The sequence below is a fragment of the Acinonyx jubatus genome, chromosome C1 (genome assembly GCF_027475565.1).
Source record: "Acinonyx jubatus isolate Ajub_Pintada_27869175 chromosome C1, VMU_Ajub_asm_v1.0, whole genome shotgun sequence".
In the NCBI taxonomy this organism is placed as follows: Eukaryota; Metazoa; Chordata; class Mammalia; order Carnivora; family Felidae; genus Acinonyx; species Acinonyx jubatus.
In genome coordinates this window covers 163,144,644-163,172,129 of record NC_069381.1, presented here as the reverse complement: position 1 = coordinate 163,172,129, position 27,486 = coordinate 163,144,644, and the positions used below count along the sequence as shown (strand labels likewise).

At 37.7% G+C, this 27,486-nt stretch overlaps 1 protein-coding gene across 5 annotated transcripts in view; it reads left to right on the top strand.

The window, feature by feature from the left end:
* Positions 1–27,486, top strand: part of PDE11A (phosphodiesterase 11A) — a 406,615-nt gene that overhangs the window by 244,615 nt on the left and 134,514 nt on the right. For all 5 annotated transcript variants that reach the window (XR_003418780.2, XM_053215318.1, XM_053215319.1 and 2 more), the window contains exons 8-10: positions 62–129; positions 871–963; positions 26,868–26,918. Coding sequence is in view for 4 of the 5 variants with exons in the window: in XM_053215318.1 (XP_053071293.1) it covers positions 62–129; positions 871–963; positions 26,868–26,918 (212 nt within the window). In the remaining variant the exon portion in view is untranslated. The remainder of the gene's footprint in view (positions 1–61; positions 130–870; positions 964–26,867; positions 26,919–27,486) is intronic.

The window sequence follows — 27,486 nt, the reverse complement described above, 5'->3', positions numbered from 1 at the left end:
TATTGTGGTAACACAGTGAGCAGTGCTGAAACTGACCACATAAACCAAACTCTTCCCACAGGAGTGGCTCAGGTGTTAAATAGACTTGATGGGAAAGCTTTTGATGACGCAGATCAACGACTTTTTGAGGTAAGAAAATAAATTTGTGAACCAAAGGTTATAGCTGAGTCATCTATAGTCTCCTGGTAGCAGTTTGCCAAAATTTGTCAAGCGTTTATATATAGTCGTGAGACCTTGAGCCAGCTCTGCCGGCTGTATGGCCATCACCTTCCTTGGGTTTTCAAGCTTCCATATATTCCCATCTGCCCTCTACCTGGAAAGGTTGGCCTGGAACAGGCTTCCCTATAAACTTTGTACTAACAAATAACCAACATGAAACTCCCACGATTATTTTTCTCTAGCCAAGAACATCTCACAGCTTCTTTACTAACTGGTTCTAAATCTACCTTCCTTCCTTTTCACGTTTACCTCATGGGTATTGTCACTTGGTTTCCTCATGAAAATATTTTATACCCTAGCCACTAAAAAGAGGTTGCTTTAGTTAAATGGAATGGAATTACTAAAATCAGTCCATGATCTAAATGAATTAAGAACACATTTGGTAAGACTGTAAGTATGTTTTTAAATTTACAAAGTCATTTTTTCCACAATGACATGAAATTAACAATTTTTTCTCATGTGCAATGTGAGCTATAAGCTGTTACATGACAATAGTAATTAAGAATTTTAATGTGCATATTTCCCCAAGGCCTACCTCTGTGTACAATAAAATTATATTTTCAGACCCATTTCTGATGAGTGCCTGCTTTCATATTAGATTATGCCAGTGAGTTATTGCAGTTTTTAATTAGTGGGCTTTCTCTTTCCTAGGCTTTTGTCATCTTCTGTGGCCTTGGCATCAACAACACAATTATGTACGATCAAGTGAAGAAGTCCTGGGCCAAACAGTCTGTGGCTCTTGATGTAAGTCAGTATTTATGTCCGAATCACATGCTAAAAAGCCCTAATTTTATGAGAGAAAAAAAGCCCTTATTATGGGCCTTAATTTCTCAATTTTTAATTACATATTCATTGGGCTTTAATTATTCTAGAGTCATGGGTTTGGCTCTGATGAAAGCCAAACCCACTCTTAACAATGCTCATATGCTCACAATTTTGCATGCAATTTTAGGGAGTGCACAGATTCCTTGAAGGCCATCCATATACGTTGTACAGTTAGATACAGATTTTATGTGTTAGGTTTATTAAAAGGGATGATCCAAAAAATAAATTGTCAGGATGTTAAATGCATTATGAACTTATTTTGAATATGTATAGATAGTCTGGAAATGCACAACTTCTCATACCACAGAAGAAAACTTCACTAGAAAGACATGTGACCCAGGTGGGGACAGGCTGTTCCGGGCATTATCTAGCTCCCCCACTACACATGTATACATCCCACCGAGAGCTCCGACCTGTTTCCCAGGCCTGACCTGCATCTCCTCTCAGACTAGGTTCTAAGACTATAGTGCTCTCCCCTGAATCTCCTTGTTTTGACCCAAGACCTATTGTCCCAACTTCTAGTCTATAGCCATTATCAAAGATTTTTTTTTTCTATCTGTGAAATACTTCTTAACTAGGGCAGATAAAATATCAATGATATGTGACATTATCTAGAACATGATAATATAATACATGTACAGTCTTCAAAGTATTCTGTGTAACAAGTGAGATATTGGTAGAAAGATAAAACCGAGGGAGAGGATAAGTAAGCAACACAGTGGTACCTGAAGTACTCTGATTTAAGATTTAAAAGACCTAAAATTAGTTATTTACCGATATACTTTTCTACCCTTAATTAGGCCATGAACCGTGGAAGCACAGGGATTTTATCTTTTTTATAATCTTATTCCCTAGTGCCTAGCAGGGCACTTAGCACAGAGAATGCTTTTATTTAATGGTTTGGGGATCGATGGAGGAAGGGAGGAAGAGACAGAAAGAGGAAGGAAAGGATGGAAGAAAGAGATTCCCCTGCCCAACAAAAAGGATTTTTTTTTTTGGCTCTCCCTCGGAGTCCTGCTTTGTTTATATGTAATATCTTTACAACAAGGAATAAAAATAATACATCCAGGATGAATTAATAAGTAAATGAACTGTGGATATGCAACGAATAAGAATCACTAATAGACCATTAGGTCTATGTGCAGAAGTATTTTCACATCCTGACTCCGTCACCTACCTCAAGTGTGAGAATTAAATGAGATAAGAGAAGATTTTAATACTCCATCAACAAAATTACAGTAATGACAATAATTGCTATATTATTACTTGCAGTAATGTGTTTATTAGTGAGAAATCACCATAGACTGTGAGAAAGAACAAAGGACAGGGATTTGGAACAGCAAATGTTGTCATGACTCCACCATCTTCTAATTTTGACCTCCACAGGGTTGCCTCACTCAGCTTTTGTTTCTTTAAAAACTTTAGTTTCTGCATCTGTAAAAAAGGACACACTATACACTAGTCCCACACAAACTCTACTTCATGTTGTCGTGTTGGACTTCACACATACAGAGCATCTCATATATACCCACATACGCACTCCTCGCCCACCTCCTGGTGGGTCTCCATCCTGTTGGGAAGGGGGTGGAATCAGTGGGTTGAAGCAGGAATTGCCATTCACCAAGGAGAGGCCACTCTCTGACTGGCACCACCGCTAGTCCTCGACCTAGAAAGTTCTAATACAGCCACAGTGTCCTCACCCATGAACTGCTCATTTGGGTTCATAGACCATTCTGACACCTTCTGCCCTGACATACAAAAATTATTACTGACACTCCCAAATTTCCAGCCCAAGTATTGTGGTAGTCTCACCCTTTCAGAAGTTGCTTGTATGTGTGGACTTACATGTTCTGTGTGCTTTCCCGATCAGAATTCTGGTGTTGCCATCTTGGTTTCCTCCCTCCCTGCTCCACTCAACCCCTACCCCACCAGATACCACATTCCCATCTCTAATGATCGGGTGGCATCCACCCCACTCCCTCATCCAGGAATGCATATGCAAGAATATCTGGAAGGATTTCTTATCTCAGGGCTTTACAAAGACAAAAAATGATTTGTTGAGAACTACTAAACCCAAACTCAGGAGTAACATCTTCTTATACTATAGTATACATTAGCTTCTGAATGATTATATATTTTTAAAATTTATGTATTTATAAATATTATAGATGCATGTGAATAATATAATTTAAGGTGCATATTTCTATTAAAAGTATGTATTTATAACCAGCCTATTGCAATAAAGGATTTAAGCTACTTGATAGGAATGTAAATGATCCAACAAATGTTTTAAGGTAAAGTAATGATGATGATGATAATAATAACAACAGCAACAATAACAGAGGGAAGAGAGAGAGAGAGAGAGAGAGAGAGAGAGAGAGAGAGAGAGAGAGAACACACTAACCAGAGGGGACAGAACCACACACAGTGCTATCCTTGTATCATCTCCTCCTTCTCCCCAAGAACGTAGGGTGACCTTCCCCTTTTTTTCCATTGTGGCTAAGGGAAGATTCCTCACTTGGATCTGGGCAGGCTCCTCTTCCACTCGTGTTGTCTTATTTTTACTTACTCTCTTCAGGTTGTTTTCTGCTTGATCTTGCATAAGATCTTTGTCTAAGTGTAGCTTTACCATCCCCGTAATCTTTTTGCAGTGTGTTTTTTTCAGCTGGCAACAAGAGTGAGGGGAAGTAATCCATCCCACAGCCCCCAGTGACAATAACCACCCCAGAAGGCTTTCCCTCCCCAGAAAGCGAGCACACATATTTCATGGCCTGGAGAGGTAATGTGAGTACATTTTTTTCCTGTGTGTTCAGGAGACTCTTGAGAGATAGCACAGCATTCTCTTGTCTTTTAAGAATCCTTTCTCTCAGGCATTTTTAATAAAAATACTACCTTGGTGCATTCTCTGGAAGTATTTCCCCTGTTCTCTGGGAAGTTTACGTCTTACGGATACTTGCCGAAGTGTCCAGGGTTCACAGGAAGTGCACTTCTAAGGCACATCTTGCTGTGTATCAGTATCCCCTGTAGGAAGCTGCTGGCTTTATCTGAGCGAGAGGCAATGCGAGGAAAAGATTTAGAGCCTTGTCTTTTACATTAGTCTGATCAGTCTAGTTAGGACTGAATCTGTGTTCAGTAGCTGTGGATCTTAGGGAAGCTACTTAACTTCACAATCTCAGTTGTTGCACGTGTTAGATGGGTTTGGTAAGAAAGGTGTTTTAACAGGGTGATAAAACAGTTGCAGGAAAAGTATTTAGAGAGTGTTTAGTTACAGTTAGCACTTAATAAAAGCTGGCTGTTCTATTAACCAGAGCGCTTGCTGCCCTTAATCTGCACTGAGTTCTGAATGCTCTGCCCAAGAATTGCTTATAAAACTGCTCTGATTGAGGGGCTGGGGAGGAGGTGTAATTTTTGCCCCTTTTATGAGGAAGATCGTTTCCTGCTTAAAGTTTGAGCTGAAGACAGATCCCCAATTTCCCAGATCCTGGGCACATCCTGTGTTCCACCACTGAGCATCCCAGCAGCATTGGAGCTATAGCTGCTGGGCTGCAGTGAGCCACTGCTCGCCATTGCCCCCTACTCCTTGCCCCTACTGCTTGCCTCTGCTTCCCACTGCCCTATATGTTTCTACAGAAAAGACCAGGCACTGTAAATACAGAATTTCCCATGTTAAAAATAGCTATGCAGGTCTTCAAAAGCTGTACCTCCCCAAGGGCAAAGCCTCCCCAGAAGACCTCCCATGCTATGGGGTCTCTTACCCGTTGCCACATACTGGCAACTTCAGCTCATTTTAACCTAATCCACAAATGGTGAAAAATAAAAATATAAACATATAATATGCTTTCTACTTTTTTGGCCTTTAAAAAATGAAGTGACTAATACATTGTCTGGATTTTGTTTAACAATTGAATTATAAAGCACTATTATTTTGATTATTGCTTTTCTTAAGTTCTTATAATTTAGTTACGTAATTCTATTTAAAAGTCTGTTTCCTAAATATATAAAACTAATACTCTAAGACTCTTAGAGAGCTGAGATGCTCTTAAAGCTGAATAATGGAACAAAGAGGAGAATTTACTATCATTTTTCATAACTTTAATTGTTGTATCCTGATTTCCATTCTGTCTGAGTGCCAAGAGCTTCACGGGAAGTGTACTAATGTATGTTCACATTTTCTGAGTGTAAGAATCCCATGATAAAAGAGGGAAACTTCACCTGAAATTCCAGAATACAGAGCAAATACAACATGAATGGAAATCAGAATATTACTTCTTCATTTTGCACACCAAGAATTGTCCTTTGGGGTGTCTTTTATAGATATTGCAAATGACGCCTTGCTGGATGCTGATGAGAAATTTTCTGGAAAATATAAGTCAGTGTATTAAGGGACACCTAATACCCCTCTATGACCAGATGAGGAAAGGGACAAGGGTCAAACAGAGGGTGTAGAAAGGGCATATGTAGTCAGAAGTCAAGCCCCATTTATTCTACCTCCCCAAAGCCTCTCCCATCCATTTCCTCCTTTCCAATGGCCATAGCAGCCATCCTACTTAAGGGCCTCCTTACCTCTTGACGGAACAATCGTAATACCCACCTGTCTGTTCTTCCTAAAGCGTATTTCACATTGCATCACTCACCCACTCATGGATCCTAAATTATTCCCCCATTATCTATCAGAGTACCAACTTCCTGGCCCTCGGGGCCCTTTGAAATTTCATATCAAACTGTCTTCCTGCCCCCGGCTCTCATTTCTCTTTTCAGAGCATTCTGTGCTACTTACAAACTCACCTACATCGTAGTCTACAGATCAGCCACCTGCTTCTCTGCCATCTGATCTCTAACACCTTACCTGCTTCAGTTATTCTCTGTTCCAATTATGCTGCCTCCCCTCAAAGTTGTTCTGTCATTCAAAGCTCAACTTAAATGTAATCTTTTCTATAAATCTTCTAATCCCATGCTTACTTGCTCCTGACTTCATCCTATGTTATCGTTAATTGTGACTTTGTATGTTTTCCTCTGCTAAAACATGCTATCTATTTCTGCTATCTGTTCTTTATTCCTTTCGGTGGTTTACCTATAAAACCAAAAGTATATTGAATAAGTGAATGCTTACAGCCACAAATAATGTTTCTGGGCTGCCGTATCAGCTTTCCAAAAGGGAAAAGCTTAGGCTGTGATGGAAAAGGTGGCAGTCACCTTATTGGCAGTCTTGCTGACCACAGACTTGCATAGCACACCTCTGTATTCCCTTTCTCCTTTATAGGTCATAAGGACCAATCTTTTCTGTTTACTTATTTTAGGGGGGATCTCTTCCAAGGTATCATCTCCCCTCAGGTATTCCTTTCGATGATGATTAAGGAGCCAACCTGGCTTCCTGAAGATAAGGAAAAAAGAGAGAAGTGAAAGACATGATTCTACCGTGTGTAATTTCCTAAGCTCCAAGGGGAAAATTTTCTCTAACTGGGTGATTGACACAGCTAGACTCAGGATGCCAACAGAATGTCACTCCATTATTTTTCATCCCTCTTCCTTTAGACCTACTCTCTAGAATCAAACTTCCCTACTCTTGGATGAACTCTCTGGTACGTTACATGGCTCTTGTGACACACTCAGGTGTTAAATAGTCTCCGAGCTCCTCTCCTTCCCTGAGATTAGAAGCTATGATCTGGAAAAGGTCATAGTGGGCTTCCTTATTCTTCTTCACTTTACCTCCTCCCCAAGACAGGCGTAGAGAGCAAGATGGAAGTAGGATAAAGAGCAAACTCATACTTTAACCTGGTTTCAAGGCCCTCTGTGTCAAGCACCAACATTTTTTTAAATTGTGAGTTGCTTTCATAAATTCTTCAGAGAATTCTGGAGCCTAGAAATCTCCCGTTGTCAGTCCCTGATGTGGGTTTACCTCTCCTGGCTGACAGGTTATAATTGTCTCTCGGGCCCTGGCTTCTGGTGGCCCACGTTTTTCTCTTTTATTTATTGTGGTCAAATAAACGCAACATAAAATTTACCATTTTTAAGTGTACAGTTCAGTGGCACTAAATAACATTCACAATGTTGAACAATCATCACTACCACCCATCTCTGGAACGATTTCATTTTCCCAAACTAAAACTCTGTGCCCATGAGACACTAACTCCTCATTCCCCTCTCTAGCCCTGGCAGCCACTTTATGTCTATGAACTTGACTCCTCTACATACCTCATGTAAGTGGAATCAGTATCATGTAAGGACAGTATTTGTCCTTTTGTGACTGACTTATTTCACTTACCATAATGTCTTCAAGTGTCATTCATGTTGTAGTTTGTGTCAGAATTTCCCTTTTTTTTTTTTTAGGACTGAATAATATTCCACTGTAAGAATATACCATATTTTGTTCATCCACTCATTGCTTCCTGATCTGAGTCTTTTTAAGCCTGTGCATCTTTCACAGATCCATTTGGCCCATGGACAGCCACATGTGTTGGACCATTAGGTTGCACGAAGCAGCCCTCTCTTCCTGCCCACTAACCTTTAGAATTTTTAGGCATGAATCAGTAACTGGTCCCACACCACACTCTGGGGAAATACATATTAAGTTCTATAAGTGGTTTTCTGGAAAGAACCCTCAAAAAACTCTAATTTTTAATATTGTGTTCTCTCCTGAATTATCTCCCTTGTCTCACACAATGCAGAGATGGGCAACAAAGCACCTTAGCTTGAAGGTAGCAGAACTAGCTTGGGACATCTTCTTTCCAAGTCCTGTATTGGTAGCCTAGATGGTCTAGCCCCTCCTTTTAGAATGCAGTATCTGTTGTTCTCAACTATAAAGTCAGACAGAAAGAGTCCCATTTAAACATGCTGTTATCGGGGCACCTAGGTGGCTCAATCAGTTAAGCATCTGACTCTCGATTTCAGCTCAGGTCATGATCTCATGGTTCGTGAGATCAAGTCCCATGGGATTCTCTCTCTCTGCCCCTCCCCGACTTGTGCTCTCCCTCTCAAATGAATAAATAAACATTTTTTAAACAAATAATTAAAAAGTAAACATGCTGTTATATACCAAAATGGCTTTCCAGACCAAGTTACTGTCAGAACGTGATCCAGTGATTGTCCAAATGATAAATGTCTACCCTTGGAAAATCCTTGTTTATTTGCAGGTTCAACGGATATAGGTTATCAATTACAAGACCAAATTCAAAACATCAGCAGAAGTGGAATTGTTCCCATATGTAAATTCTTCTTTACTGAAAATACGTTGCATTATGTAAACACTTCTTTTGAAGAAAGGAGAAAGAGGAAACCCAAATGAACTACTTCCCTCAAATGGTTATGTGGTTATTAGTTCCCCATTGTAGCCACTACTACATTTTAAGTAACTTTAAAAACAAACAACACTTTGGAAGCTGTTCTCTGTGAGAATTCTGGGCTCCTACTGAGCTAGTTTATAAATTACGATCAAATAATTGTGGCTGTCAAAAGGGGCTTAAGAGAACAATCATGCCAACTTTCTTGAACTTCTTCTTTGGATGTGTAGCACAGTAAAGACCAGTTAAGTGGATAGTGTGTGCTTCCACTTTTCCACTGGCTACTTTTGGTAGCAGACTTTTATTCCAGCTAATTCTTGGTTCTTCTGTGTACCTACAAAAGTTTAGACTTAACATATCTAGCAATTACAATCTCCATTAAAAAACAAATATATGTTATTAACAGAATACTGATATGATGTTTTCATATATCGTGGTTTATCTTTAACTTCTCTCCATGGCTTTTCACATCCAGACACTTACCAGTCCCAGTCAGTTTTGTTCTTGCTGTGCCTCTGTGCTCATGGTTCAGGTCTTTATTTCCTCTTCCCTGGTTTAATTCTGCACACCCAAGCTGAGGATCCTGGCTCGGGTTTCTTCTTTCCTGACCCATGGTACACTCAACATACAGATTTATTTTCCTAAAATGCAATACTGATCATATCTGTGCTCTGAAACCATCAGTGGCTCCCTACTGCCTGCAAATTAGAGCTTTCAAAATTTTCCACTATTGACAGCAATCTTTTTGCTTCAGCTCTCACTTCCATCTTCTAGAAAAAAGTCTGTTATTTTGTGTTTCTCAAAAATATCCCAAGACTCCCACTCTGGGTATTTTCTCCATTTGCTTAAAGTACCTTCTAACAAACATCAAATTTCATCTTTTCCATATATGTTTCCTTATCTGCCCCCAACAGATGTGATGGTTCCTTCCTTTTAATCTCTATAAAAGGTTATTTTGCATAAAATCGCTGTTGTGTTAGTTGATCTTCAAGTATAAATATTTTACAAAGACTAGTAAAAACATGGTACTGATAATGTAGGTAGCTTATATGAAGATAAAGATTAGTCCAATAGTTTTCTTATGATTTTTCTATACTAAGTATGACCCATATAAGATAATATTTTTTTACTTGTTCTTTTTTAAATGTTTTTTAAAAAGATGTTATCTAATGTTATTAAATCAAAGTATTATTTTTATGGAAGATGCAGAATGTTTTTATGAGAAGAAATTGAAAAATCAGTGGTAACCAGTGCTTAGAACTAACCACCTTATCATTTGGGTTGACAATTTTCATTTTTCTGTCAACACTTTTAAGAGATCACTGTCTTCTGGCTTTCACTATTACTAATGAAAAACCTGCCATCGTTCTTGTTGTTCCCTTAAATGTAACATGTCTCTATTTCTCACTGCTCTTAACAGCTTCTTATTACTTCTGGGTTATTTTGTTTTCGATATATTTCTTGTAAACTACATACATCTGAATTTAATGTTTAAATTCAGTATGAGAATCTTTGTTTTTGATGAAGGATTTGATTTTACATATGTTACTTTATTCGTCCTGAGTTTATACTTTTTTATGTTTTGCTTTTTTCTGAGTTTTACTATGTGGATTCTATTTTGCTTGATTTTGGACTCCAACAAAGTGGAAGTTATTTATTATGCTTCTTTCACAAAAGCATTTTTTAGTCAAGATTTCTATAATTATTAAAAACAAAAATGAGCCAGTATCTTTTAACTCCTTACTATGCAGGAAAATGAATTGTGTGCACTTAACCTTCAGTTGCCTGGTTTTGTTTATGCATTATAAGATTTTAATTACATTATCATGAGCAAACTGTTAAATTTATACAGTGCAGTTATTATTTTAAAAGTACTACTCATATTTTTCAGTACTAATATAACTGTATTTTTAATACTTATTTAGACATAGTTTTTGTTTTGGTACCCTAATCATGTCCATCAAACCACCTCAAAACTTAATAGTTTTAAATTTTTTTTTCAACGTTTTTATTTATTTTTGGGACAAAGAGAGACAGAGCATGAACGGGGGAGGGGCAGAGAGAGAGGGAGACACAGAATCGGAAACAGGCTCCAGGCTCCGAGCCATCAGCCCAGAGCCTGACGCGGGGCTGGAACTCATGGACCGCGAGATCGTGACCTGGCTGAAGTCGGACGCTTAACCGACTGCGCCACCCAGGCGCCCCAAAACTTAATAGTTTTAAAACAACAATTTTGTTATTTTTCACTAATACACCTTGACACTGCAGGAAGTATTCCCGCTTGCCTCTTCCCAGAGTCACCCACCACCACCCTTAGAGATAACCATTGGTCTGACTTTTCCACCATAGATTAGTTTTACCCATTCTAGAATTTCATATAAATTAAATTACACAGTATGAACTCTTTTGTTTAAGTCTTCTTTCAACCCACACGATCCATTTGACGGTTACCCGTATTGGGTATATAAGTTTGTTCCTTTTAATTGATGATTAGTGTTTCATTGTGGGATTATACCACAATGTGTTTGTTTACCTATCCTCCCATTGATCAATATGTAGGCTATTTCCGGTTTGGGGCTATATGAATAAGGCTGCTATGAACATTTTTGTACAAGTATTTTTATAAACGTATGCTTTTATTTCTCTGGGGTTAGTACCTAGTATTAGAATTACTAAATCAAAAGGTCAGTGTGCAGGGGTGCCTGGGTGGCTAGTCACTTAAGCGTTCGGCTCTTGATATTGGCTCAGGTCATGATCTCACAGTTGGTGGGACCGAACCCTACATCAATGCAGAGCCTGCCTGAGATTCTCTGTCTCTTCCTGTCTGTCTGCCCATTTTCTGTTCATGCACGTGTTGCAAGCGTGCATATGCTCACACATTCTCTCTCTCTCAAAATAAATAAATAATCATTTTTTAAAAGGTCAGTGTGTATTTAGTTTTATAAGAAATTGCCAAATATGTTTTCCTTCCAATGTGGTGTCCCATTGTACTCTCCTACCAAGTAATTATGAAAGTTATAGTTGTTTCACAGTCTCATCGATACTTGATGCCATCACTGTTTTCAACATTAGCCATTTTGGTAAATATTACGTTGTGGTTTTAATTTGAATTTCCTTGATGACTAATAATGTATATTTTTGCATGTGTTTATTTACTATTTGTATATCTTTTGTGAGCTGTCCAAATTTCTGCCCTCTTTTAATTGGATTGCTTGCCTTTTTATTATTGAGTGGTAGGAGTTCTCTTCACATAGCCTGGATACTGATCCTGGTAAGATATATGTATTGTAAATGTTTTCTCCAAATCTGTACCTTGCTTACTCATTTTCTTTATGATGTCTTTTGATGAGCAGTTGTTTTTAGTTTTGATGAAGTCTTATTTGTCATTTCTTTTAGTTTTAAGGTTACTTCTTTCTGTGATATAAGAAACCTCTGCCTACCCACAAATCAGGAATATATCCCCCTATGTTTTCATCTAAAAGCTGTAGCGTTTTAGTGTTTACATTTGGCTCTGTGATCTAGCTCAATGATTTTCGTATGTGGTAGCAGTTGAAGTTCATTTTATCATCGTCCCATCTATTAAAAAGTTCTTTTTTCTCCTTGGATCACTTTGGCACCTTTGTTGAAAAACAAATAACTGTGTAAGTGTTGGTCCACTTATGGCCTGTCTATTCTTTTCCAGTGATTTGTCAATCCTGAACTCTTGTATTAAAAAAATACGTATTTATTAACTCAAATAAGCATTTCAATTCTGCTATTATAATTTGGATTCCCTTGAAATTTTCCCATGTTAGCCAATCCCGTTTGCATGTTGTTGGCATTGTATTCAGTCACTGAACAAGTATTCATTGAGCTACTTTGTGGTGGACACTATTCTAGGTGCCGAGGATTCAGGGGTGAGCAAAGAAGAAATAATCATATTCTCATGGACCTTATATTCTACTGGGAAAAGACAAGCCATAGACAAATAAACAAATAAATTAGCAAGATAAATTCATGATGATGTATCATAAAGAAAACAAAGGAAGATGCTGTAATGAAGAGTGACCAGAAATTGGGACTATTGCAGATGCCCCACAATTGGGGGAGAGCCCCACCTTAAGAAAGTGACAGTTGATCTTTGTTATCTCATTCTTTGTTTCTTTGCTTGTTTGTTTTTAATATTTCATCCGGGCCTATCTTATCTATTTGGTTTTCTGGTCTAGTTTCAGTGAGGCTCTTTCTTCTTATATTTTATTGAAGACACAAAGCATAAGATTTCTGATAGGTAATGGCCCTTGCATGAAATGCTACCCGAGGTATATTCTCTCTGAGTTCTCAGGATGTCCCCTTTCCCTTGGACTTCAGTGTTTACCAACTGGCAAGGTTTTGTGATTGGCCTTGAGCCTCCCTCACTGACTACTTACATACTATTGAATCCCTCAAAAGGGCCAAAGTGGAGCCCTTCAAGGTGTGGGGCCCAGGCTGGGGACTTGGGTTGCCAGGGTCTCAAGCAATACAGACAAATGCTGAGAATTTAGTGGTTCTGGTCCTTTTCTCCCTGGGCAGGGCTCTTCTTTCCAGATCCCTGTGCATTGTCTTCACAGATCTCGGTCTCCAATTCCACTGTCTTAGGCCAGCCACTGTTCTCTCTTCCATATCCACTCTTGCTCACCTCCAGTCCATCCTCTATGCAGCGACAAGGATCATGTTCTACATGTGATGAGGATCCCTTTTTGTAAGTTCAAGAACAGGCAAAGCTACATAATATACCAAGAGGATGAATGCTTCAGAAGTCAGAGTGGTGGTCACTTCTAGAAAGGGGCATAATTGAGAAGTACACAAAGGGCTTCCAAAATCACAGTGATGTAAAAGCTAACCAGATTATGTCAGTCTCTTGCCTAAAACCCCTCAGTGTCTTCCCATTGATTATAATAAAATCCTTTATTGGCCTACAAGGCCCTGGATGGCCTGGCCTCTGCCCAGCACTTCCACCTCATCTCAGGCCATCCCTGCCTTACTCACATTAGCCTGAGAAGCACCTTCACCTTCTGCCCAAAACATCTTCCCTCCACCCCTTGGCTTTGCTAGCTCCTTTTTGTTTTTTAGGTCTCACCTTAAATATCATCTCAGCAAGGCTGTCTCTAACCAATTTTCCTGTCACCTCCCATACCTGACCCACCCTCACTGTCTTTCAGCATCTTGCCAATTGACTTTGTAACAATTATTTCAATGAATATATTTGCCTATTTAGTAACTCCTTACTGCTGAAACAGAAGTTGCATTAAGACAGGGACCATGTGCACAGAGCTTGGCACAAATTACATCCTCAATAGATATTTCTTGGTTGAATGAATGACTAATGATTTAGACATCCCAACTACATTAATGCTGTTCTCTGACTTACTCCTGAAAATCTAATCTGATCTCAATGGCCACCACCAACCTTATCTGAGACAGATTAAAAACCGTCCTTTTTAGTCTTACTTTTGGACTTCTCTTTCCTCCATGGCAGCCAGTTATCCCTGTGACCCCAATCAGGTTAACAGTGTCTCGAACTGTGCTTTACTCCTTTTACTCCAGAGGGAGCTCCTAGCAAAACCATGCTGCATCAAATATAAAGTCTCCATGGCTCTTGCATAACCACCAAAAATAAGCAACATATATTTCTCTCAAATCACTAACCACAGTGGTCTTTTTGATTATGCAAAAGCCATGAAGTGAGGGAGATAGAAAATGAATATATATAAATACCCAATAAAGGGCTACCCAATAAATACCCAATAAAGTAGCCCCAATAAAGGGCTACTTAAAAATATTCCAGTAAGTGAAATCAGACTACTAATAGTTCCAGACATGTAAATTATAGATTTGAAAAACCACTGGCACATACTATAGTTGTTTCAGACACAATAATAACCAACCCAAATTGCTCAGTTAGTCTAGAAAAATGTTATGTTCTCCTCTGTTCGAATTAACAAAAGAAAAACAAGTAAGAAGGAGTTCATTAGAAAAGGATTTGTGAAACATTAATACATATAATAACCTATGTGATTAAGAAAAGCAGCCTCACGTCAAAACATAATGTGGGGAGAAATGTGATTGTGGGAAAGGAACACTTATTTTGAAGCAGTTATAAATTATAGTCCTTTATGTGTATATATCGAATCATATTTAATCACACTAAGAATTAGTCCAAAAGAAATCTTTTTAATTTAAGTATTAATGACTGAGATCTTTAATGAGAGACTACTAAAAAAATTTTAAAACTTGGAATAATTATTACCACATATAACTTTTCAAAAGACCTAGGGTGTTCCTATATCATTTCACACTAAGGTCGTTGAAATGATTGAAATTAGTAACTAAGCAATTCCTTAAAGCTATATAACAACCAAAAAATGCCAGTCATAATCATTCCCTTATAAATAATTTTCTTCTATAGGTATCAGAATATGTTTAGTCAAATCAAAAATATTTAATGAGCATATACTACATGTACTATATATGTTAAATATAAAGAATATTTAATTAGCATATACTGTAATGCCATTATTTGAAGATCCTGCCTACCAAACACAGCTCTTTGAAACACAGAAGAGAATCAGGAAATAAGCAAAAGTTGAATAGACACCATAAAATTCATATACTAGAATTCATACATCGGACTCATCTCCAATTTGAAACACAATTCTTTTTTTTTTTTGCATTTTATTTTGTTTTGTTTTTAATATTAAATATAATTTATTGTCAAATTGTTTCTATACATCACCCAGTGCTCATCCCACGGGTGCGCCCCTCAATGCCCATCACCCACTTTCCCCTCTCCCCCACCCCCCATCAACCCTCAGTTTGTTCTCAGTATTTAAGAGTCTCTTATGGTTTGCCTCCCTCCCTCTCTGTAACTTTTTTTTCCCCTTCCCTTCCCCCATGGTCTTCTGTTAAGTTTCTTAGGATCCATATATGAGTGAAAACATATGGTATCTGTCTTTTTCTGCCTGACTTATTTCACTTAGCCTAATACCTTCCAGTTCCATCCATGTTGCTGCAAATGGCCAGATATCATTCTTCCTCATTGCCAAGTAGTATTCCATTGTATATGTAAACCACACCTTCTTTATCCATTCGTCAGTTGATGGGCAATAATTTGGCTATTGTTGAAAGTGCTGCTATAAACATTGGGGTACAAATGCCCCTAGGCATCAGCACTCCTGAATCCCTTGGGTAAATTCCTAGCAGTGATATTGCTGTGCCCATCATAGGGTAGACCTATTTTTAATGTTTTGAGGAACCTCCCACTGTCTTCCAGAGCAGCTGCACCAGTTTGCATTCTCACCAACAATGCAAGAGGGTTCCCGTTTCTCCACAGCCTCTCCAGCATCTATAGTCTCCTGATTTGTTCATTTTAGCCACTCTGACCTGCAGGAGGTGGTATCTCAGTGTGGTTTTCATTTGTATTTCCCTGATGAGGAGTGATGTTGAGCATCTTTTCATGTGCCTGTTGGCCATCTGGATGTCTTCTTTAGAAAAGTGTCTATTCATGTCTTCTGCCCATTTCTTCACGGGATTATTTGTTTTTTGGGGTGTGGAGTTTGGTGAGTTCTTTATAGATTTTGGATACTAGCCCTTTGTCTGATATGTCATTTGCAAATATCTTTTCCCATTCCTTCGGTTGCCTTTTAGTTTTGTTGATTGTTTCCTTTGCAGTGCAGAAGCTTTTTATCTTGATGAGGTACTGATAGTTCACTTTTGCTTTTAATTCCCTTGCCTTTGGAGTAAGAAATTGCTGTGGCTGAGGTCAAAGAGGTTTTTTCCTGCTTTCTCCTCTAGTGTTTTAATGGTTTCCTGTCTCACATTCAGGTCCTTCATCCATTTTAAGTTTATTTTTGTGAATGGTGTAAGAAGTCTAGTTCCATTCTTCTGCATGTTGCTGTCCAGTTCTCCCAGCACCATTTGTTAAAGAGCTGCCTTCTTTCCATTGGATACTCTTTCCTAATTTGTCAGAGATTAGTTGGCCATACATTTGTGGGTCCAATTCTGGGGTCTCTATCACCTGGGAACTTGTTAGAAATACAAATACTCTGGCCCCACCCCAGACCTGCTGCCCCAGGAACTCTGGAAGCAGGGCACAGCCATCTGTGCTCTGATGCATGCAAGAGTTTGAGAACCACTGAGCTAATGCATGACATAGGATGTGTATGAGGATCCATGATGTCTAACAACATGGATGAAGTATTATCTAACTATAGGTGCCAGCATTTCATGGGAAAACCCTTGATAAGCCCCCTTAGGGGTAGTAAAGACATGAGGGAATAGATTTTGACTGCCACCAGCAACCAGAGGGTGTGAAAAACTATTCTGTGTGAGAAAGGGAGAGAATTTTCTTAATTAACATTTGAAATGGAGGGAGAAGGGAGAAAAGGTAAACAGGAAGGATACATTGGAGAGTAGCCAGTAAAATGAAGAGAGGCTGAAATTTAGGAGGTTAATGGTCAAGTGAAATGCCCATAATTTATTTGGGATTTTACTTTGCATCAGCTTAACTTAACTTTGATATCAGTTTAGATTCCAAGTGCCACGAAGTGCGACTTTGCCGCCAGAGCCATAAACATATCAGTAAATATTTATGCAGTCGTTTCCTGCCCAAGACAACCAGTCTGCGGCTTCCGTGAAGTCTGTGTTCCTCTTCCCTGTTAAGTAGTTCTTTACATGCATGCTCTTCTCAGCCGGTATCTGTAATGGCCCATTTCTCATTTCAGGAGCAAATGGCTACCCAGATCTACAATAAATTAATATTGAAAACTATTGATATGAGAGATTTACAGTAAACTAGTGAGGGGCAGTTCCTGGGAACTGAAAGCAAGCATTTGGCTCTGGTCTTGAACCGCATGTGGCAGAGAGCAAAGCTTGCTGGGCTGTCCTGTTTCATAGCTCTGCTCATTGTTTTTCCTTTGAAATGCAGTTGTTTTTTTTTTCCTACTGTAGAAACTCAACACAAAAACAGGAGCTCTTTACTGTGTTGTTCATGGGTCTGATAATTGCTTTATCTTGCTTTTCTTGCTCTTTTTTGTTTTGCTAGGAGAAAGTTCAATCCAAAAGTTAATTGAAGTTCATAGGGTTTTGCAAATAGTAATTTATTTTTGAAACTATTAAGATTTCTCAAGTTAGAGTTCACCAACAAAACTGAGTCACTAGTTTTTACTTTTAACTATTTTCTAACTTAATAGACACAGAAGATAAAGCCATCAGAGATAAAAATTTTCTTGTGAAAGTTTAATATTTGTTAAGTGTTCTGTGGATCAGTTGTTTACTTTTGTATGTAAGCTTCATGCAAATTTTATTTAGCTGTCAAAAAAAATTGATGAGTGTGTTTATTATGGCTAAACTCATAACCTAACAATATTCCTCATAGGGAAGACGTTTATATAATTAACATTTGCAAATGCTTCTTTCTTGAAACTATTACAGTGCATTGAATTAAAGCATGTTTACTCAAAGGTATTATTACTCAAAAATGGATACCTAAATTCTTGGTATGAAATGTACAGTTTATGGAATTCTTATAAAATTAACATAGTCTGGAATCATGGAGGAAGTGTTCACTTATCCAAGAGGGTCTCACAATAGTAGTTAAAGAAAATATAATTCTGTATTTGCAACAACATGGATGGGCCTTGAGGGCATTATGCTAAGTGAAAGAAGTCACATAGAGACAAATACCATATGATTTCACTTACATATGGAATATAAACAAAAGAAATGAACAAAAAAAACCCCACACTCTTAAATGTTGAGAACAAACTGGTGGTTGTCAGAGTGGAAGGAGTGGGGGGGATGGGCAAAATAGGTGAAAGGGATTAAGAGGTAGAAACTTCAAGTTATAAAAAAAGTAAGTCACAGAGATGGAAAATACAATATAAGGAGTATAGTCAATAAAATTGTAATAGGATTGTATGGTGACTATACCTACCATGGTGAGCACTGAGTAATGTGTAGAATTGTTGAATCAATACGTTGGACACCTGAAACTAATATAACATTGTATGTCATTATACTTCAATAGTAAATTTTTTTTTAAAAAAAGGAAAAAACCTGTAGGTCATGCCATATATAACATATATATGTTATATATATTATGTATATAATATATATATGTTATATATGTTATATATATTATATATAACATATATATGTTATATATATTATATATAACATATATATGTTATATATATATTATGTTATATATATTATATAATATATATATATTATGTTATATATATTATATATATAATATATATATGTTATATATGGCATGACCTAGAGGTTTTTCCTTTTTTTAAGAGGATATATATATATATATATATATAATATATATAAAACATATATATATTATATATATAATATATATAAAACATATATATAATATATATATAACTATAATGATTCTCTCTTTAATACTTGCTTTGCTAAAAGTAATCAGGAATTACTTTTGTTTTATTTCTTTCAGTGGCATCCATCCATAGATTTGTCACAGATCATAAATTAATGAGGTTATTTAGCATTGCTGAAAGATTCCAGACTCAAGGCATTTGGTAGGTTTGCAGATAAAATATTGTTAGGAAAAGATCACTGGGAGATGTTGTAGGATGAAGGTAGGGAAGGAACATGAATATTTTGAGATGTGGCCTAGAGTTTTCCATATTTGTTTCTAGACTTTTTAATTTAGAGAGAGTAGAAGTAAGGTTTCTAGGTAAAAACACAAGATACCCAGTTAAATTTGAATTTCGTATCAACAACAAATAATATTTTTAGAATAAGTATGTTCCCAATTTTGCAAATATTGATTGTTGACCTGAAATTCATATTTAACCGGGTAGCCTATATTTTTATTTGCTAAATCTGGCAACCCTACTACATTGTTCAGTTTATGCTCTAAGACATATTATGATTTCTCTGAGGAAAAGATACCAATTAAGGCCACTAATAATACAAGCAATGAAGCATATGGGAAATGGAGAGAGTCTTTTTTTTTAAAGATCATTTTATTTTTTATTCCTTAATTCATCAAATGAGTGTGAACTAAGTATCAAGCACACTCCTAGGAATGGGATATACATTGGTGACCAAAACCAGATCTGATCTTCATAGTGCTTACAGTCTAGTGGGGAAGGTAGGTGATGCAAACTAATTACTCCAACTGTGGTAAGTGGTGTAAAGTGGACAAAACGTCCTAATTGTAATAATTGTCTGCTTCACTGATTCAAATAGTTGCAATTAAATAGCTCCTTTTTTCAACAAATGGTAAAGGATGTGGGAAAATTTGATTATAACAAGTCGAGTGGGTAGTATGCCTGAAATAGTAAAAGCCTGGCTAAGCACAACCTAGTGGCAGAGCTTTTGAATTTCAGCTTGAATTTTTGTGGGATTTTATTTTATTTTTTAAGTAAAGATAAATTTTAGCGGTGGGGGGGCGACGCCTGGGTGGCTCAATCAGTTAAGCGTCTGACTCTTGATTTCAGCTCAGGTCATGATCTCAGGGTCATGAGATGGAGCCCCACGTCCGGCTCTGATGACAGCACAGAGCCTGCTTCATATTCTGTCTCTCCCTCTGTCTCTGCCCCTCCCCTGTCCTCTCTGTCTCTCTCTCCCATTCTCTCTCAAAAAACAAACTTAATCAAGAAAGTAGGGGTAGAAGGGACATACCTCAACATCATTAAGGCCATATGTGAAAGACCCACAGCTAATATCATCCTCAATGGGGAAAAACTGAGAGTTTTCCCCCTAAGGTCAGGAACATGACAGGGATGTCCACTCTTACCACTGTTGTTCAACATAATACTGGAAGTCCTAGCCTCAGCAATCCAACAACAAAAAGAAATAAAAGGCATCCAAATGGGCAAGGAAGAAATCAAATGCTCACTCTTTGCAGACGACATGGCACTCAACATAGAAAACGCAAAAGACTCCACCAAAAAACTGCTAGAATAGATACAAGACTTCAGCAAAGTCACAGGATATAAAACCAATGTATAGGAATCAGTTGCATTTATATACACCAATAACGAAGCAGCAGAAAGAGAAATCAAGGAATTGATCCCATTTACAATTACACCAAAAGCCATAAGATACCTAGGAATAAAGCTAACCAAAAAGTAAAAGATCTGTATGCTGAAAACTATAGAAAGATTATGAAAGAAATTGAAGAAGACACAAAGAAATGGAGAAATGTTCCATGCTCATGGATTGGGAGAACAAATATTGTTAAAATGTTGACACTACCCAAAGCAATTTACACATTCAATGCAATCCCTATCAAAATAACATCAGTATTTTTCACAGAGCTAGAACAAATAATTCTAAAATTTGTATGGAACCAGAAAAGATTGAATAGCCTAAGTAATGTTGAAAAAGAAAAGCAAACCTGGAAGCATCACAATTCTGGACTTCAAGCTACATTACAAAGCTGAAATCATCAAGAAAGTGTGGTACTGGCACAAAAACAGACATATAGATCAATGGAACAGAATAGAAAACTCAGAAGTCCTCACCTCATCGACCCACAAATGTATGGCCAGCTAATATTTGACAAAGCAGGAAAGAATATCAAATAGAAGAAAGACAGTCTCTTCAGCAAATGATGCTGGGAAAACTGGGCAGTGACATGCAGAAGAATGAAACTGGGCTGCTTTCTTACATTATACACAAAAATGAATTCAGAATGGATGAAAGACCTAAATGTGACAGGAAACCATTACAATCCTACAGAAGAAAACAGGCAGCAACCTCTTTGACCTCTGCCACAGTGACTTCTTACTAGACATGTCTCTGGAGGCAAGGGAAACAAAAGCAAAATGAACTATTGGGACTTCATCAAGTTAAAAGCCTTCTGCACAACGAAGGAAATAATCAAAAAAACTAAAAGGCAACTAATGGAATGGGATAAGATATTTGCAAATGACATATTGGGTAAAGGGTTAGTATCCAAAATCTATAAAGAACTTATCAAACTCAACTCCCCAAAAAACAAATAATCCAGTCAAGAAATGGGCAGAAGACATGAATAGACACTTTTCCAAACAAGACATCCAGATAGCTAACAGGCACATGAAAAGATGCTCAACATCACTCATTGTCAAAGAAATACAAATCAAAACAACAAAGAGGTGCCACCTCACACCTGTCAGATTGGCTAAAATGAACAACTCAGGATACAGCAGATGTTGGCAAGGATGCGGAGAAAGGAGAACACTTTTGCACTGTTGGTGGGAATGCAAACTGGTGCAGCCACTCTGGAAAACAGTATGGATGTTTCTCAAAAAATTAAACATAGAACTACCCTACGACTCAGCAATTGCACTACTAGGTATTTATCCAAACGATATAAAAATGCTGATTCGAAGGGTCGCATGCACTCCAATGTTTATAGCAGCACTATCAACAATAGCCAAATTATGGAAAAAATCCAAATGTTTATCAACTGGTGAATGGATAAAGATGTGGTATACATATACAATGGAATATTACTTTGCAATCAAAAAGAATGAAATTTTGTCATTTGCCACATTGTGGATGGAACTAAAATGTATTATGCTAAGCGAAATAAGTCAGTCAGAAAGACAAATACCATATGATTTCACTCATGTGGAATTTAAGAAACCTAACCGATGAACATAGGAGAAAGGAAGGCAAAATAAGATAAAAATAGAGAGGAAGGCAAGCCATAAGAGACTCTTAAATACGAAGAGCAAACTGAGGGTTGCTGGAGGGGAGGTGGGTGGGGAGATAGGCTAAATGGGTGATGGGCATTAAGGAGGGCACTTGTTTGGATGAGCACTGGGTGTTATATGTAAGTAATGAGTCACTGGGTTCTACTCCTTAAACCAATACTATAGGCATTGAAAATACCTATAAATAATTATGAGCCAATGATGATAATATATGATGACACAATAGTCTGCCAATTAATGTAAGACCTATAAATTGATGACTTGAGTGCCAAGTCTTTGACATGTTTTATCCCATTAACCTTCCCAAGAACTGTGTGAAGTACAGGCCCACACCACAGAATCTCCCCAGTAGAAAATCTCTTGGTTTTTTATGACCAAACCTCATAGAACATATTTCTTTCTCAGTACAGCATTTTTGTGCCTTTGTTTATACTGGGGGGAAAATATACTTTTGTCCACAAAACTCTGTATAACTTTTTAAAAAACAAAATGAGGTGTGGGAAAAATTTTGATTTATACTCTAGATAGAATTGGTCTAAAGAATGTCCAAATCATTTGTAGACACGATGAGAACCACGCAGAATTTAACAATGAGGCTGTGCATCTTGGTTGTTGCTGCTACTGAGATGCAATTTCTCCCGATGCGTCACCACCAAGCCTCTAACATTTAGCTCTGGCTTTTGCTTAGTAGTGTTTGACAAAGAGTCCCTCCCAAAGATGAAAAGACATTGAGAAAACTATGGGAAAAGGAGTGAGTGATCAAGGTGTTTATTTTTTTTTCAATATATGAAGTTTATTGTCAAATTGGTTTCCATACAACACCCAGTGCTCATCCCAAAAGGTGCCCTCCTCAATACTCATCACCCACCTCCCCTCCCTCCCACCCCCCATCAACCCTCAGTTTGTTCTCAGTTTTTAAGAGTCTCTTATGCTTTGGCTCTCTCCCACTCTAACCTCTTTTTTTTTTTCCTTCCCCTCCCCCATGGGAAATTGTGGTTTATATACATAATGGAGTACTACATGGCAATGAGAAAGAATGAAATATGGCCCTTTGTAGCAACATGGATGGAACTGGAGAGTATGGTGCTAAGTGAAATAAGCCATACAGAGAAAGACAGATACCATATGGTTTCACTCTTATGTGGATCCTGAGAAACTTAACAGATCAAGGTGTTTATGATGGGAGAGAAGACACCACTGAATATAAAGCAACTTTTTGTTAAGACTGTTTTGGTTATTATCAGAAAATAAACACTTGAAGCCATTTGTAACCTCACATTTTCTTGTTGCATACATACATATTAATTTTACTGTGTTTTCATTAAGTTGCAGGATGTCGTTGCATGTTTTATAATGCATTATAATTTTTTTCAATTAAAAATAATGGAAAACAGGCTCCCTGTTGGCATTTTCAGGTGGAACCTGATTTTCAACAATAGCTTACTGATGTTAAGCAGGAGATACCTATTTAGTGTTAGTATTATACCATTTTATAAAATGGTGTAGAGAAGACTAAGACACTTGCCCAAACTCCCATACCTGGGAAGCTGGCTCCAGAGGCTGTGATCTGCCCCCTGTGACACTGTCTCCATTGTGGCCCTGCTACAGATGGTGTATATTTCTCATCAACATTTCTCAGAGTTTTTGGCGAATAGGCTATTAGGTTGGAATGTTACTAGATTAATATACAGTATCATCTAAAAGGCAGTTCTGTGGCTAATTAGATTTGGGAAATGCTGCATTTAACAAAAGAAAATGTGTTACTTTACTTTTCAGAACCAAATGTATAATGAAGTCCTCTAAGATTGGTAGTTGAAATGATTTAGCATTTCCTAGATTTATTTGTTTGAAGTTTGTATAGATTAAGCATGGGATTGGTAGTATAAAATATGTAACTTGCAAGTTGTGTGTGTGTGTGTGTGTGTGTGTAGATCTAGAGAGACATATATAGATACACCTTGTAACATTCCAATACTGACTTAAGCAAATGTGTGTTTATTTGTCTTGTGAAACAAAAAGTCTGAGGCAGAGCAGTCCAGGGCCAGATTCATTTCTCCTTCCCATTCTGCTCTACCAGCCGTAACAAGCAGTCATTCAGAGTTTTCACCTCATAGACACCAGACTTTGCTGCACAGATTTTGCTGCATATATCTGCTGCACAGACTATCCAAGCCTTATAGCTGTTTCTGAGGCCAAAGAAAAGGTCAAGAGGCAGCCCCAGCACTCCCACTTACATTTCACTGACCAGAGGAGCATCACACATCCACTCCACAGGACTTCTCCCAGATACAGGGAGCCTGTGAATTGGACTTTTGACTTTTAAGCCTCTGATTCAGTAAGTTGCAATGCAGTGATAAACCACAAAGCTTGATTTCATGCTCACAGGACACACCAACAGCTGTGGGGTGGCTGTGCCTAATGTACCTGTTTCATTTTGGGGTCCAGGCTGAGAGAGCAGCCCTTCTTGGGCTACACACTTCCCATGGTGGAAGGAAACAGGAGATGGCAGAACCATATAAGGCTCTTGAAGAGTGCTTCAGGATGGTATCTGTTGCTCCCCCTCCCGCCCCGCACTGCATTGTCTAATGCCAGTCATATACTAAGGCTGTCAGTAAGGCAGGGAAATATAATCCTCTTACAAAAGACATTGCAGATGGTTGGGCATATCAGCACAATCTTTCCTACATAATAAAAGCAGGCAAGTGAGAATAGACCAGAAATGAAAGTTGAGTCAGCAATATACAGTGTCTGCCACAGTTCACACAAACACACACAGAGACCTACACCACCCACGGCCTTTTTATTTATTTATGTTCCAGAGCATTTCACAGGACAAATATTCATGTCCTTTGGGAGCTGTGATCTTGAGCCAGCCACATCATGTCCCTTTGATGAAATAACTATAAAAACATCCTGGTATAAAATACTTAGCCTTTCATGTGGACTGCAGCTCCATTTAGCATTATAATAGATTCCACTGCAATTGCATGGATAACAGTCTGTGTCACAGTTATGGGAAATTTCGTGTCCATTAAAATCCACCATTGAAAACACAGTCTCTTCAATAAATGATGTTGGGAAAACTGGACAGCTACACGCAAAAGAGTGAAATTGGAGTACTGTCTTACACCATATGCAAAAATAAGTTCAAATGGGATTAAAGATTTTAATGTAAGACCTGAAGCCATAAAACTCCTAGAAGAAAACAGAGGCAGGAAGCTCTTTGACATCAGTCTTAGCGATATTTCTTTTTGGAAGAGTCTCCTCAGGCAAGGGCAACAAAAGCTAAAATAAACAAATAGGACTACATCAAGCTAAAAAGCTTCTGCACAACAAAGGAAACCATAGACAAAATAAAAAGGCCACCTACTGAATGGAAGAAGATATTTGCAAATCATACATCTGATAAGGGGTTAATATCCAAAATATATAAAGAACTTATACCATTTAATATCAAAAGAACAACCAACCAGAGGACTTGAATGGAAATTTTTCTAAAGAAGACCTACAGATGACCAATAGACACATGAAAAGATGTTTGACATTACTCATCATCAGGGAAATGCAAATGAAGACCACAATGAGATACCACCTCACACCAGTCAGATTGCCTATTATCAAAACAAAAACAAAAACAAAAACAAAAACAAAAAGTAACAAGTGTTGGGGGGATGTGGAGAAAAGGGAACCCTCGTATGCTTTGGTGGGAATGTACATTGATTGGTACAGCTACTACAGAAAACAGTATGGAAGTTCCTCAAGAAATTAAAAATAAAACTACTATGTTATCCAGTAATTCCACCTCTGTGTATTTATCTGAAGAAAATGAAAATGCTAATTCAAAGAGATATGTGCACCCATATGTTTATTGCAGCATTATTTATTTATTTATTTATTTATTTATTTATTTAGAGGGAGAGGGAGAAAGCCCATAAGCTGGGCAGGGACAGAGCGAGCGGAGAGAGAGAATTCCAAGCAGGCGCCAAGCTGTTAGTGCAGCACCCACCGCAAGGCTTAATTCTGTGAACCGTGGGATCATGACCTGAGCTGAAATCAAGAGTTAAACTTAACCAACTGATCCAGCCAGGCACCTCTATGCAGCATTATTTAAAATAGCCAAGATATGAAAGCAACCTAAGTGTCCATCAGTAGATGAGTGGATAAAGAAGATGTGATAAATATATATATATGTATGCACATACATATATATATATATATATATATATATATATATATATAATGGAATATTACTCAGCCATTAAAAAGAAGAATGAATTCTTGCCATTTGCAACAACATGGGTGGACCTAGAAGGTATTATGCTAAATGGGATAAGCCAGGCAGAGGAAGACAAATACTGTATGATTTCACTCATAAATGGAATCTAAAAACAAAAAAAGAACAAATAAAACAAAACAGAAGCAGATTCATAGATATAAGAAACAAACTGTTAGTCAGCAGAGGGGGAGGTGTGGGTGGAGTGGAGATGAAATAGGTGAGGGGGATTAAGAAGCACAAACTTCCAGTTATAAGATAAATAAGTCATTGGGGATATAATGTACAGCATAGGAAATACAGTCAATAATGTTGTAATAACTATGGTGACAGATGATAACTAAACTTAGCATGAGGCTCATTTTGTAATGTATGAAAATATCGGATCATGGTGATGTATACCTGAAATTAGTAGGATAGTGTATGTCAATTATTCTTCAATAAAAAAATTCACTATTATCATGGTGATATAATGAGCTGAGTTTCTTTTTAAGCCAGGAGAATTTCAGAAAATAGAGTCACGTCTAGTTATTAAAGGTTTTTTTTTTTCCTTTTCTTCTGAATCAGGTGCTGTCATACCATGCAACATGTTCAAAAGCTGAAGTTGACAAGTTTAAGGTAAGGAAGCAAAGAGTGCCTTGCCAGTACATAATGTTACGCAGCTTTCTGATCCTTCGTCATTTGCCTCTGTAGAATCACTCCCGCCCATTAGGTGTTAAGGAATAGAACTGGGCCTAGGTGTGCTTGGATATTTCAGTCTTAGAGGGTAAAGGGGATTTAAATATAATAGAGCAGCCTCTTCATGATCAATTATTTCTTTCTTTCCGTTTGCCAAGTAGGTGGGATATTAGGGAAAAAAAAATCTGTGTAATATGGTAAGAATCAGAACACCTGGCTTTGGCATTGGTTTTTCCTCCAACTTTCTGTTCACTTAAAATCTGTGTATTTTCATCTGCAAAAAATAGGACAATACTAGCTAACACTTGTCAAATGCTTACTATGGACCAGGCACAACACAAAGCATTTTACCTGCATTAATTCATTTGAATCTCATAATCCTGTGAAGTATACTGTTTTACAGATGAATAAGTTGAGGCATGGAGATGTTAAGTATATAGGCCAAGATCAAATGATTGTAAGGGTTATAGCCAGGCAATGCAGCCCCAGAACTGGAGTTCTTAACTAC